General features: G+C 37.5%; 1 protein-coding gene and 1 non-coding gene across 2 annotated transcripts in view; both read left to right on the top strand.

Moving 5' to 3' along the window:
- LOC131440520 (protein unc-80 homolog) overlaps positions 1-14,073 on the top strand; it is a 33,292-nt gene that overhangs the window by 11,119 nt on the left and 8,100 nt on the right. The window contains exons 4-28 of the mRNA XM_058611871.1: positions 1,001-1,021; positions 1,093-1,238; positions 1,296-1,458; positions 1,517-1,727; positions 1,785-2,122; positions 2,715-2,911; positions 2,970-3,369; positions 6,115-6,227; positions 6,336-6,353; positions 6,732-6,879; positions 6,949-7,045; positions 7,105-7,386; positions 7,451-7,648; positions 9,126-9,471; positions 9,527-9,623; positions 9,687-10,140; positions 10,197-10,600; positions 10,675-10,819; positions 10,877-11,042; positions 11,111-11,298; positions 11,467-11,607; positions 11,674-11,794; positions 11,860-12,055; positions 13,236-13,408; positions 13,467-14,031. Of these exons, the coding sequence (XP_058467854.1) occupies positions 1,001-1,021; positions 1,093-1,238; positions 1,296-1,458; positions 1,517-1,727; positions 1,785-2,122; positions 2,715-2,911; positions 2,970-3,369; positions 6,115-6,227; positions 6,336-6,353; positions 6,732-6,879; positions 6,949-7,045; positions 7,105-7,386; positions 7,451-7,648; positions 9,126-9,471; positions 9,527-9,623; positions 9,687-10,140; positions 10,197-10,600; positions 10,675-10,819; positions 10,877-11,042; positions 11,111-11,298; positions 11,467-11,607; positions 11,674-11,794; positions 11,860-12,055; positions 13,236-13,408; positions 13,467-14,031 (5,328 nt within the window). The remainder of the gene's footprint in view (positions 1-1,000; positions 1,022-1,092; positions 1,239-1,295; positions 1,459-1,516; positions 1,728-1,784; positions 2,123-2,714; positions 2,912-2,969; positions 3,370-6,114; positions 6,228-6,335; positions 6,354-6,731; positions 6,880-6,948; positions 7,046-7,104; positions 7,387-7,450; positions 7,649-9,125; positions 9,472-9,526; positions 9,624-9,686; positions 10,141-10,196; positions 10,601-10,674; positions 10,820-10,876; positions 11,043-11,110; positions 11,299-11,466; positions 11,608-11,673; positions 11,795-11,859; positions 12,056-13,235; positions 13,409-13,466; positions 14,032-14,073) is intronic.
- On the top strand, positions 13,118-13,189 carry Trnat-cgu (transfer RNA threonine (anticodon CGU)). The gene has a single exon. It is a non-coding gene; the product is annotated as a tRNA-Thr (tRNA).

Raw genomic sequence — 14,073 nt, forward strand, 5'->3', positions numbered from 1 at the left:
CCAAACTTTTCCATCGCCACCGTGGTGTCAGCGTCGTCCAGGTCCTGGTACACCGATTTCGTATAATATTGCGGTCCGGGCAGCGCTCGAGAGTCTTCCTTGGCGTAGGTTTCGTCGTCGATCAGGATGCATCCGTCTTTATTCTGTAGAATCCGGTTATATAGTTTTCGCGCTCTTGTTTTGGCCTGAACTTGCTGTACCAGGGACTTTTTCTGCACCTTCTGTTTCTTGTACGTTTCCAGGGAGTTCCGAACATTGATCCGTTGAATCATCCCGATGCTGGTGTTGAACTGCTTGGTCAAATCCCGCGTCGACGCCGATGGGTTTTTCCTGATGTACTCAACCACTTTTAAGCCCCGGCCGGGCTAGCTGGGACCCGTTTTCCTACCAGATCGAGGCAAATCCTTCATAGAAAGCGTCTTACCGAACTTCTCGATAATATTTTTGACACTGGTGTGATGCACTTTCACCCGTTTTGCAATTTCGTTGTACGTGACACCACTTTCTGAGCACCAAGTGTGCAGAATTTTCTTTTGCGTTTCCGGATCAATTCGACTCATCATTGAAACGATAAACCGTACCGAAACCAATCGATTGCGCAGCTGTTATTGACATGTAAACAAACATGTCACAGCAAAACACGCTGCAAGTAATCAAGCCGTTTCAGAGTAATAACTGTTTTAATGTTGCTAACTACTTATCGATACACTCCTTATATTATAAAATGAATTAATGTAATCCATTTATTTTGTTTTAACCAATATATCATTGAACATCGCATCATATTAATTGTACAAAAATACATGTTTTTTTCATTTGCGTATCGCTGAACTGTATGCTTCCGGGTATTAGGTATTGAGGCTGCTCATCAACTAACAAGTGTCTATTGCTTATATTGCAAACTGACTGATACATGCTTCGAATAATTCTTATTTCTAATTATCATTTTTTTATATTCAATTATGTATCTATTTATCTACAATGGTTTACATTCGAATAGGAACTCAAAGAAGCGTGCAAGGTAAAAAAAACTAGTATCACTTGATAGCAACTGTAAAGTTCTAACAATGAATTTTGTGATTAAATTATCAGTCGTTCGAAAAGACGCTAGTGCAAAACATGTTCTATGGTCTGTCGCCATCACTGGATGCTGCACTTAAATCTATTCCCCGATGGAGGTTAGTTCAGGCCGCACTACCCCATGTCATGCACTGCGCAGGAGCTCTCTTGCATAATCGGTAATAATTGAACGATAACAAAATTCAAAGCATAACTTAAGCTCTATGCTATTTCAGTGTGAAAGATTTACAGGCACTAGGAGCCGCGGAAACTAAAATTCTTTACACACTGCATTGGATATTACTGTTTGCCGCAGAGGAGTGTGCAGATGATGAATTAGAGTCCACCAAAGAAATAAGAAAACAACAGAATTATTTGTTCTCTATTCCTACTATTTCGGTAACAAATATAAATGCGAGATAGATTCTCATAGCGTTTACAGGTACATTTTTTCCAGTTATTTGTTTATTTATTTGCTCCTATCGCTCATATGTTGAAAGAGTCGGACTTTCAAAATATTCGGCTAGAAAATGGCCTGAAAATGTGGCAGGGGATGTGGGAATATCGAGCACCCAATGCACCATGCTTCATTGCACCAGTGAAACCGAAAGCACGAAACTTTTTAAACTCAGTAAGCACAACCCCTTCCGTGGAGGTATTTTCCCCAAGTAAATATGCATAATTATATTTCTACAACTACAAGCCTAAAATGTTTTGTCCTTTAGAAAAACCAGAAAGTGCGCATCATGCAATTGATTCTCCACCCAGCATTTCGTTTTCTGAAACACCAAAGCACGATGATGAAATGTCTTATGTATCTTCGCCAAAGGATTCTGCTTTTCCGGAGACCATACCCGAAGAGGCATCCAGTGTTGAGGAAGAACGCGTTGTGATATTTCAATTGCCTATTGGGGGCAATCCAACTGACCCATCCTTTTACACTGCTGATGCCAGTCTGTTACATCAGTCAACCAGCCTGAGGGGAAACAAACAGCCTGCTCAAGCAATTCGACCCGAGAAAATAGCGACTAAATTCGACTTTGACCGAATCGACACATTTGGTGTGAGTATTGTATATTTTCTTTATTGTGCCTTCCATTATAACGTACACAGCAGACCCAAGTAACTTTTAATCTTGGGTCAGCGAACTTTGTGGTTTTCCTAGGTCTGAAATGATTTTAGAAAGTAAAACAATTATCTACATTTATATAGATGCAATTTTCCAACAGTCTGTTTCGATTATTTGTTTACTCATTCAAATTGATTTTGAAGACAAAACGTTTTTATGTTTTACCAATAATATTCGAAATAGAATTAGTTAATTGCTTACTGAATTGATTATCAAATCAAGATATGTACTCCGTAAATCTGTAAAAAAGGAAATTCTCAATTTACCTTGATACTCGATATGTAAAAGCAAAGTATTGGTATTACATTCCTTATCGTGGAATTTGATCATTCTATTTCAACAAACTACGCAGCCGATTTTTGGTGTACATAACTATTATAAGACTAGTGTTATTTAAAATACGCTTGTCTGCAATAATCTGAAACCGATTTTCAAAATACTCTACTCGGATGGAAGAAAATAATGTTTTATAAGCTATGCATGATTGCAAAATTCGGAATAGAGATTCCCATCTTTGTGTTTTTAGAGAGGAGACGATTCCAAGCCCAAAACAAGCTCCTCAACGGAAAGAGAATCCCTAGAAACGGACCCGAAGTCCCCTCAGTGTTCTAAAGGTGACGTTGGAGCTGCAACATTTCTCGATGTTGCAGTGTTACGTTGTCTCTTCATATCCCACTGGCAAGAAGAAGGAGTTTACTGGAGCCTACATTATTTGAATAACAGGTAATATCAGTTAATATTTCATCAGATAATCTGTTTCAAACTGGGTCCAATATTCAAGATTGCGAGATATCAGCGAAGAAACATCCATACCTCCTTCGCAGCCAAGACGACGTTCAAACTCACTGCCGATCCCACAAATAGAAATCTCTCTATATCAAGGACCAGTCAGTAGTAACCGCGATAGCCCCAGTATGGGATCAATCAACAAAGACTATATTGAGATTCCCGAACCTCCAATCAGTGCAATTCTCATTGATTCACCATACCACACATCTAAATCAGCCAGCGAGGAGCAAAGCACCCCTACAGCCGAACGAAGAGGCAGTGAGAAAAAACGACGTGTAAAAATGGCAGATTTAAGAACGTTAATCGAAACTCGTATCCTGTCAAAATCCGATCGCGGTCTAGAGAAAATAGGACTTGATGTGACTGGAAATGGAAAACGTCTGCAGCACTTGGTAAATATTTTCACTTTATTCTCTGGAATACGATAAAGTAACTTGAAAACGAATCTTCCATCAAATTCTGTTCAATTTTGATTTGGCTAGACTTCTGGGCTTGTGATTCCCGGCTCGTGACTGACTGTTTATTCATAAAAGATTTTTTTTTAATAACTATTAATTGAAGTATGAGTTAAAATTAAATTATTAAGATTTAGATTGGGTGTTCAGCCACAAGTGGTGACTTTTCAGCCCTATTATATATATGATTTGGTTATTACCATGAGAACATCATTTGCTTCCGCAATTCTGAGATTTTTGTGTAGGGAAAATTCTAAACCTACTTGTATTGTGTAATGGGAAAAAGAAACTTATATACTAACTTACTAACTAATACAGAGAGCGAATCGATTCAATTGAAGATTGCATCGATTTTTGACGGAATTTGCTTATAATATTATGTGACATTACATCTAATGGTTCTATATTTGTGAGTCTGTGTAACTCATTTGTACTAAACTGAGGAAAGATAATTAATTGCGTTTTTGATGCATTTGGTTTGATTTTCCATTTTGACAGATAATCACTGAAAATATTTAAACTTCTTTGTAGGCGACTGCAGATCACTCTTAGATTTCTACCTGTGGCTAACAGACTTGTGTCGTCACAGAATAGCGATTTCTGACAACCAACGGGTAGATTTGGAAGATCAGAAGTGAAAATATTATACAAGATTGGAGCTACGCTCGAACCCTGCGGAACACCGGCTCGTACGGGTAGCAATTCAGATTTACAATTCTGATAGTAAACCTGAAGAGTACGATCAGTTAAATAATTTTGAATCATTTTGATCAAATAAATAGGAAACTGGAAATCAAACATTTTTGCTATTAAACCTTTGTGCCAAACACTGTCGAATGCTTTTTCTATGTCTAGAAGAACAACTCCAGTGGATAACCCAAAAGATTTATTTGATTTTATCATGTTCGTTACTCTGACAAGTTGATGAGTAGTTGAATGTTCATGACGAAATCCGAACTGCTCTGGTAAAAAAATTGAATTCTCATTTATATGAGACATCATTCTCAACAAGATATTTTTTTCAAAAAGTTTACTGATAGAAGAAAGTAAGCTAATTGGACGATAACTTGATGTTTCTGCTGGGTTTTTATCAGGTTTGAGAATAGGAATTACTTTAGCGTTTTTTCATCTTTTTGGGAAGTAAGCTAATGAAAAACACTTGTTGAAAATTTTAACCAGAAGTCTCAAGGCATCATCGGGAAGATTTTTAATAAGAATATTAAAAATTACATCATTACCAGGAGCCTTCATGTTTTTAAGTTTCCTAATAATTGATTTAATTTCATCAAAATTCGTCGCAATAATGTAATCTTGTGATAACACTTGGGTTGAAATATGATCATGTTTCAGTGAGACTTCATTTTCAATAGGACTCACAACGTTCAAATTAAAATTGTGGACACTCTCGAACTGCTGAGCAAGTTTTTGAGCTTTTTCGCCATTTGTAAGAAGTATTTGATTTCCTTCCTTGAGAGCAGGAATTGGTTTCTGAGGTTTCTTAAAAACCTTAGAAAGTTTCCAGAAAGGTTTAGAATATGGTTTAATTTGTTCAAAAAAATTTAATTCAAATTCATTTCGCAAAAGAGTAAATCTATGTTTAATTTCGTTTTGTAAATCCTTAACTATGTTTTTCATAGCAGGATCACGAGAACGTTGATATTGTCGTCGACGAACATTCTTCAACCGAATGAGCAGTTGAAGATTGTCATCGATGATAGGAGAATTTAATTTAGTTTGAGCTCTGGGAACTGAAAGATTTCCAGCTTCGATAATATAATGATTCAAATTGTCAATTGCTGTGTCGATGTCCGCAGAATTTTCTAAAATAGTTTCATGATCCACATAATCACATTCAATGTGAGATCTGTAATCCAACCAATTAGCTCTATGATAGTTGAATATAGAACTAATTGGATTAATTAAAGCTTCGTTGGAAAGTCTGAATGTTACAGGAAGATGATCTGAGTCAAAGTGAGCATGTGTAATCGGTTCACTACAAATGTGACTTTGATCTGTAAGAACCAGATCAATTGTAGACGGGTTTTTCACGGAAGAGATACTAGTCGGATTACTGGGATGAAGAACTGTATTCATAAAAGATGATTTCTATTAAAACGTATTGATCCAAATACAGAGGTACATCAAGCTCACTTTGTTTTTCTGTTACTATGACCAAAACCCAAACAAAAAATTACGTCTTTTTTCATACGTAGATTTTACATTCCAAAGACTAAACTAATCGTTGAACTAGCGTTCTGCTGCCGCATATTATATAATATTTATATAATATTGTAGGCTTCAATGTTAACAAAACTGTTCCATAACATTTGTCCAAATTTTAGTTCATCAAAAAGTATGTATTTTGCTCATATGACTGACAATTTACGAAGAACAAGCAGCTAAATCAGAACAACGGTTACAAATTTTTTAAAAATGACTTTTATATAGTTACTCCAGCATCATTTAACATAACTGTTCGATATCTTTTCATTGCTACTTGTGCGACAAACATTTTAGATGTTTTAGACACAGAAACATGCTGTTTTTGTTTCGTTCATTGATACAGGAAGTTTTTTTTTTGCGTGTGTCACGATAGCTCATACTCCTAACAGGTCCTTTGCCTTATATGTATACTTAAACGGGTATTAGAATGGAATAACATTATTTAACACTTTCATTCAGGACTGCCACCGAAGCTTAGATACTGGAGAACGGCATCTATCCAGATCGGCTTCCATGATATCAAGAACACCGTCAACGAATCTTGTTAAAGGAAAAAGCATGCCGAGTCTTAGGTAAGTAAAGTACCAATATTTAGTGATTAATAATTCTTCTTCTAAATACGTGTCTCAACTGCTTCACTATATCTGAACAATGTTTTCTGAATGATACAAATATCCCAGCTGTCTTCTAGATAGCGGGTAAGTTTCAAAGATTTTGTTGTAATATATTCCCCATCTTTACATCATGCACAGTAACTTGTACCTAAATATGTTGAATCGCTCAAGCAAAGGAAAAATATTTAAAATTATAACTTGTCCGTTAATTGCTCATGTTCCGTTTTGCACGTTACTTTTGCGCTACCATAAATCGTATTATGTATTATATTCGCAATACAGAAAAAATTCAAATCCTATCTTTTGAAATAATTCGATCTGTGTTAGAATAACAAAATTATCCCAATCGAATTGGAATACAGAATTTCCCATGATATACTATTGTTTATGTGTCCTTCATTGCGTACCAATATCCAGCAGCAAATCAGGTTATGACGAAAAATTACAAATAACATCCATTAGATTTCACAGATATGTCGAGCCTCCGAAGGTTGTACGGAACTCGCAACCTGCAACGACCCAAAAATCTTCACAACAGGCAACAAGATATCCCATCATAACTGTAACGGAGCATACCCCTACTCCATCACCCGATTATCTCAAGCGACAGGTTTGTTCGGTCGTGTCAATTGCCTTTAGCTACTTGTTTAGTTATGATGATTTACGTTTTACTTTCCAGGGTTCGATTGACAGTCAACTCGATGCATTAAGTATCGGTGGTAGTACAGGAATGTTCAAAAGTCAAATGCTGAGATCTCAAACCGACTCTCACATAGGTCAATATCTGTTGCACTCAAAATTAATGTTTTCAACAAAAATTTTCGTTTCAACATAGGTTACAACAGCGGTGCTGACGAAACGGAAGCTCCAGGTTCCAGTTTTTACATCACAAGAGAGGGTGGTATAGACTATGAAATTGTTCTCCTGGCAGTCCATTGCATATTTAAGCGTGATTCCAACATTTGCACATTACGTGTGCTTGAAACTGGATTGAATATTTGCGAACTCTTGCTAGATCTTGGAGTACTGAAACAAAGTGACCAATCACACACATTGGCAATGGGAATCGTAAAACGAGCGTTGTTGCATCTTGGATGTCCGCACGGTTGCAATGACGGTATGTTATTCTTTGACCGCAACGCTGAGTATCGCATGACTGAGCTTTATTTATCACGTTTCAGGAAGTCGTGTGCCACCAGCAGAGGTACTACGCACCGCGTGCCATTCTATTCTTTCCCGATTACTACGCCAAGCCTCGAAACTATCTAAAGCTTATCTTCGTAATATGATAAGATCCACGCAGCTCCACGAACTAATTGAATTCTTCCATGCCTTCGTGGGATTTTGTGTGGATCCTAGTTCGTTACTGTCACCGCTTAGTAAGTATCCTTTAACGAATAACATTGTTCCGTTTGCCAGTGGAAAAACGAAAATAAGGGTTCATTTCAAACCATTTGGAGTTATGCAACCATTTTATTTCGAAAAAGTATAACGATTGTTTAATTATGGTCCTGAACAATATCAGCATTTGTCCAATTTCGAAGCAGAGTTTCTTTTTTTCTGTTATATACAGCATGCGTCGCTTGTAGAGGTCAACGTTCACCATCCTATTTCAAGGTTTGGAGCCAAAAAAGTGGCACACTCGTGTTTGTATTTGGTTACGTTTTATAATTTCGTTGAACTATGAAACCAGCCGCAAAACGAATTTGTTATGCTTCTAACATCTAAAGTTACTCATTGTTCAGAAGTTCAAGGAACCCACCTTTTTCGTACATTCGACAATTTGATATGTTAATGAGAAGAATTTGTTCGCTGATTATTGGTGTGTTTGGTTCAATTCATTATCATTACTTCATTCAATAATGAAGCAGCACTTTTATATATATAATGCATATAGTTTTCTAAATTCTACGAAAAATTGTCAACCAATTTCCGTTTTACAGTGCACTATTGAATGTCGCATTGTTATGATTATTCTTTCTGTAGGTTCTGAAATTCGACTACTAGACTCTTTCCCTATTAGTATTAGTTATTTTCATTAAATATTATGCATTTGAAAAAAATACCCCTTAAATTTAATCTAAATGGACCATAACCAAATTTGATATACATTATATCCAAATTTGCAAAAATCTTATAACTTTTACGGCTAACTTATATCATAATATCATTGGGTTAAGCAATACGCAATCAAAACATTTATCAAAAAGAAAGTGTAGTAGCTTCAACTTCATAGGTCAATTGCTAAGAGTAGTTATCCTTGGACATAAGGAAAAACAGGTTTATATCAAAATTAGCTTGAAAGTGTTATTTATGTTTTGCCTCCTAAGTTTTTTTTTTTATTACAGCATATTTTTCTCTATTATTGTGGTATTCCAAATTTATGAAATTCGATGAACTTTTTCATTTCGAACATTTGATCTAATACATTACCTAAATGAAATCTAGACATACACATGTTTCACAGTTTTGATGAACCACGGAAAAGAATATATCCGATGTAAAATCAGACCTTAGAAAATCAGTTTATCAGTAAAAATAGCGAAAGCATCTCTTGACACTAGATTCAACTATTTTTGAGAACTTTTCGAAGCTATTTAGTTAAAAGAGTTTCAAAAGTCTTGTACCGGAGCCTCGAAATTCATTTTACATATTAGAAAGGTATTTCGAGTTAGCGGAAAGTACACAGGATAGGTTTTGGTCCATTAGGAATTGGTTGCGAGTATTATTGGTTAGCTAATTTTTGACAAATCAAAATGCATACTTATTCTCACACTATACATTTCCTACACCAAAACCTTTATTGCTTGTAAAGTAGTTGCTTGCACGTATACGTGTTTCATCTATCACATTCAGACCTTAAGAGACCATCTGCCATAAAAACGTTGACACCTGACTTTGGCGGTATATCAGGCGGCCAGGGAGGATATGCAACAAACTTCGGCAGTGGACTTAGTGGAGGCGCTGAGAGTCAGGTCATCGCAGCTGTTTTCAAAACATTGGTCAGTCGGTTCGTCAACGCACTGAAGGACCTTAAAGGTCAGGAAAACATTGCCTTGTACTGTGATATACGGCAGTTGGTTACGTATGTTAAGGGTGCCCATGGTGGACCATTTAGGCGAGTAGCACTGAGTGGAATTCTCGCTATCACTCCAAGACCACATAAACAAGCTCCTAGCATGCAAACCACCCGAGTTATCAGGTATATGATTGTAGTAGTATATAGTAATATTTTTTAACTGTCAATTTTTTGTCAGGCATATTCCAGCCAATGATATTCAAGCATATCAACAGGATGAGAAGAATCAACGAAAGTTATTGTTCAAGAAGAAAAGCACGTCCTCCACGTGTGCCGTAAGTAAAGTGGATGTTGTTTAGGTGTTGGATGTTAAATGAATAATTGGCATAAATGCACAGTTTGTACCACTGCTATTACAGAGTTTATTGGAAACAGAAGGGTTAGAGGAACATTGCCGAGCTACCCAAAGTCCCCTGAGTAATCTTCGCCGAAAGGGAGTTCCAACGAGGCCCACTTTGACTCCGAGACATAGTGAAAGGGCATTGCTTTCTGATTCGACCTCTAGCTCAGAAAGAAATTCAGTTGGTCGGCTAAGTGGAATAGTTCGTTGGTTTAGAGGTTCAAAAGAGCGTGAATCTATCGATTTGGAATCAGGAATGATGGGAAGTTCAGAGATTACAACCTCATTCATGAGAAAAGGGTCGTTGAATTTTCAAGCTCGAGCTCGAGCTACCGAAGGAATTGGTCGATCAATCCAAAGAGCTAGAAGACGTGTCGAACGTAGACTGGGTCGGTTTGGTATTGGAAAAGGGAAGAAAAAGATGGGCGGCACAGAGGATGTTTCTGGCAGTTGTGAGTCTTGTTAACAGTATTTTTACGCGTTCATTTTAAAAATATTTCTTCAATAGATTTTAGTCGACGAAGCTCGTTTGACACTGCCGAAGGCCCGCGAGAATCTGAAGTAGTTGTTTTGAAAGAACGTCGCCTCATCCCGTTAGATCCGGTTCGTGAGGGAATGGCAAGGCTTTCATTTCTATTGGAAACTTGTGCTCCTGGTTCGATACCGGATCCACCACTTATCGCAGCTCTACTGGATTTACCACAAGCTCCAATTGTTGCACGTGCTGCTTTTTTGATGGAATGTGCAAATTTCGTTCACCTTTGCAATCGTGGTCAGTGGCCCAGCTGGATGAAACAGAATATTCCGTCGTTTAGACCATCCGCACCCGCACTTGGAAATCGAACTTCATTGGCGGCCGGAGTGCGACGAATTCATATATTACAACGAGCAGCTGGGAAAATGTTTCATCAGGTTTGCAAGATATAAAATATCATGAAGTATATTTTTCTAAGCATAATTTGCTAATTCGTTTGGTATTATTCTAGTGGGGTGAAGCTTTGGGATTTCGTTTGGACGATATGCTTAATAACGAGAAAAAGACGTACGAACAAGTTGCTTCTAATTTGTCTGATCCTGAAAAACAAAAACAATTACTGCAGCAGGATGAAGAGGAAGATTTTCTCGATGAAAGTAATTCTCATACAAATTATAAGATATTTTCCAACATACTAAGCAATGTCTTTACAGTGAGTGTAAATCCACATGGTAATGACTGTCCACCAGCTTTGAAATTAGTTGCTTGCGTCCTTTTAATGGAAATAACTGGATTTTTGAGAGAAACTTATCAAACCTTACCGAAAGCGTCAAGGCTATCAACCAAAGAGAAGCAAGTACCTTGGGATAAAGTTTGTCGGTAAGCTCTTATAACATTTTTATTTTTATTTTATTTTGAATAACGTGTGCAAAATTGTATTCGAGTAGTGAAACGAACCGCCGTTGGTCTATGGCCCTAAGTTCTATGGGACACTCCCAAACCTCTGCGCAGAGTTTACAATCAATCGCTGGTCAAACGGAACGTAAAATATCGTTCGTCCTTCAGGAGCCGGACAACGAGTCCGAAGGTAGTAGCAACACAACATTAACAATACAAGGCGAGGAAGTCGTACAACGTAAGTTTAATACATCTAGATCAACTAGAATGTAAACCCTGCAAACACCATGTACTACACCCTCACCGAGCTATTGAATTAAAATGTAGTTGATCGCATGATCGTTAACCTTAGTTATCCTGAAAAATAACTGTAACTTTAAATTGTGTGTCTCCCACCTTTACCAAGAAGCCCAAAAGCGTTCCATCACCACTACGAGAAACTTCCTATTGAGACGTGGAACATCCACAACTCCTGCGGGAGGCTCCTTCAAACGAAGGTCATTGAAACTACGACGTGGAGCCAAGGATTTGAAGGATAATGACGATTGTAATAACTGTCCCGAAAATGTTTTCTCCAGCCTCAGTATTAATAGTTGTTTTTCATGTTCTTCAGATCCTGTACGGCGAACTGATTCGATACAGTCTCGCAGAAAGGTATCCTCTCTATCGGATCGCAGTGACAATTCTGAACCCGGCCAGGCCAGTGGAGGGGAAGAATCACCGGGAATTTTAAGGTAGGAGCTTCCAACTTTTAAGCGGTGTTTCTATTAGGATATTTATTTATATTTTATTCTAACAGTGACGATCAACCTCCTGAGTCACCTTGCGATTCCAACGATTCAGATGAAACTGCTAAAAATATCCCTTGGATGCGTTCAGTCACTGCATTCCTCAACTCATTCAACTATTACTGTGATCATCAAAATTTCTGTCATCCTTACTGCTACCGTAGACATATGCGTGGTGCAACCCGTTTAGTGAAAGCAGTTCGCAAGGTAAAGCATATCAACCTTAAACGTACGTTCTTGTGTATTTCGAACCACATTATTGACTGGTACATTAAATAATTGAGTAAGTATATTCCCAATGGTTCAGCGATATCATTCAGAAAGGCCAAATTCTTGCATAATATGAGCGAATTAGCATCTCGATCCCCTCTCAGCAAGCGGTTTTATTGTGTTGGTCGTTGAGCGCTTGTTGAACGATATACTGCACGAAATATTCGTTCAGTTTGCTGGGTCGGTTTGTTGTTTTTACTCTTGCAAAAATAGTGTCAAAATTAGGAATCATATAGAAAGAAAATTAGTTGTTATTCTACGTGAAGTAGAACAATTGTACAGGTATGTAGTGTTAGTTTAAAAAAATAAATGGAAAAAGCTTCAGAAATTCTTCAGTAAAACTAGTCCAGCGGGGCTCCAACTCCTCATATCTGTTTCCAAATCGGCAAACGAAGGTCCCGTGTTGGTCTCCCGTTGAACGATTGATTGTGAACGATTGATTGGACGTTCATTGGACCAATGATTGGACCAACGAAGGACCACCGTTGAACGTTTATTTCTAAGAGGGTCACCATTGAATTCAGCTGATGAACTGTGTAATCATGATAGCCATATGCACGTGCTCTTGCGTAATATTTATCAACACTGTAGCATATTTGATTTATCTTACGAAACATGTTCCCTAGTTTGACTCAAGTGATAGATTGTTTCACCTAAAATAAGAGAAAATATTGTACGCGTTGTTACGTACGCAGCCATATCGCACACAAGTTTGTTAATGATTGATTTAATAAAAGTCGAATCATTACTGACATCCTTTGAGAATACTATAATTGGTTGGAATTTTGTAACTATAATACACTTACTTTTTTTAATACCAATGTGAATCGGCAGAATGTGCACTGATACACATTTTAGCCAAGTATCAATCTCACAAGTATAGTTTATAAGCATAACTGCCTACATTCATAACTATACTTTCCCAGAAGGAAATGACATAAAGCGCATGTGCAGTTTCTACTGTATTTATATAGCGCTTTAAATACAATCTTGCCATCTGCCTCTTTAGCTCAGTGGTAGAGCGCTGGTCTCGTAAACCAGCGGTCGTGAGTTCAATCCTCACAGGAGGCACGTTGGAAGTATTTTTTGATCAAGTAACATTTTTTTTCATTTCTAGATTTACGGAGAAGAATTTGGTTTACTTCCAATGGCGTTCACTCATTTGACCGATTCCAGTAAAAATGGTAACCGACGTGACCGATCGAAACAAGGTGGAAGAAAAGTATCCGATCAAAGTTCGTCTCAAGCATCTCCTTCACGAAGAAAGGATAGCATTACGAAGCGCGATAGGTTTGTGATATTGTTTTGTTGTAACTAAAATCATTTTATATAACTATGTATTTTACAGAATACTTCAGGATGATTCGGAACCAAACACATCCCAATATTCTCAACGAGTAGATGAAAATAAAAAAACACAAGAACCGCCATTGATATTGAAATATCTTCAGAATCATATACGTGATATGTTCCACGTTCCAATATCAACACTTGTCAAAGGAGCTGCAGTGTTAACAGAAGAACAATTTATCGAAGTAACTCCCATAGCATGGGAACTTCTTTTGGAATCGAACCAAGAAGTTTCTGCAGCATCTGCAGCTTTATTCATATTGGCATCAGTAAAATCCCCCACAACCGCCTCTGAGCTGATGCAACGGGCGCTCAAACACAAAAATCCAAATATCAGAATTCAAGCAATGCTACGGTATCAAGTATTATGGAAAAATAGATTTCAGGTTTGGCCTAGAATGGAAGAAGGTGCGCACTTGTCATTTAAGGTACCACCCCCAGGGATTGAATTTACGCTTCCATCACCCAAAATTGGCATCGAAAGCTTACCCGTTGTGGACCCGCCATGGAGTCCACGTCAGCAAAATAAAGATATGGAAGTTACTCTCAATCAAGAAAGACATGTGGGTATTATTTTAGTACACTAGTGCGATATTCCCGATTTA

The sequence above is a fragment of the Malaya genurostris genome, chromosome 1 (genome assembly GCF_030247185.1).
Source record: "Malaya genurostris strain Urasoe2022 chromosome 1, Malgen_1.1, whole genome shotgun sequence".
NCBI classification, from domain to species: Eukaryota; Metazoa; Arthropoda; class Insecta; order Diptera; family Culicidae; genus Malaya; species Malaya genurostris.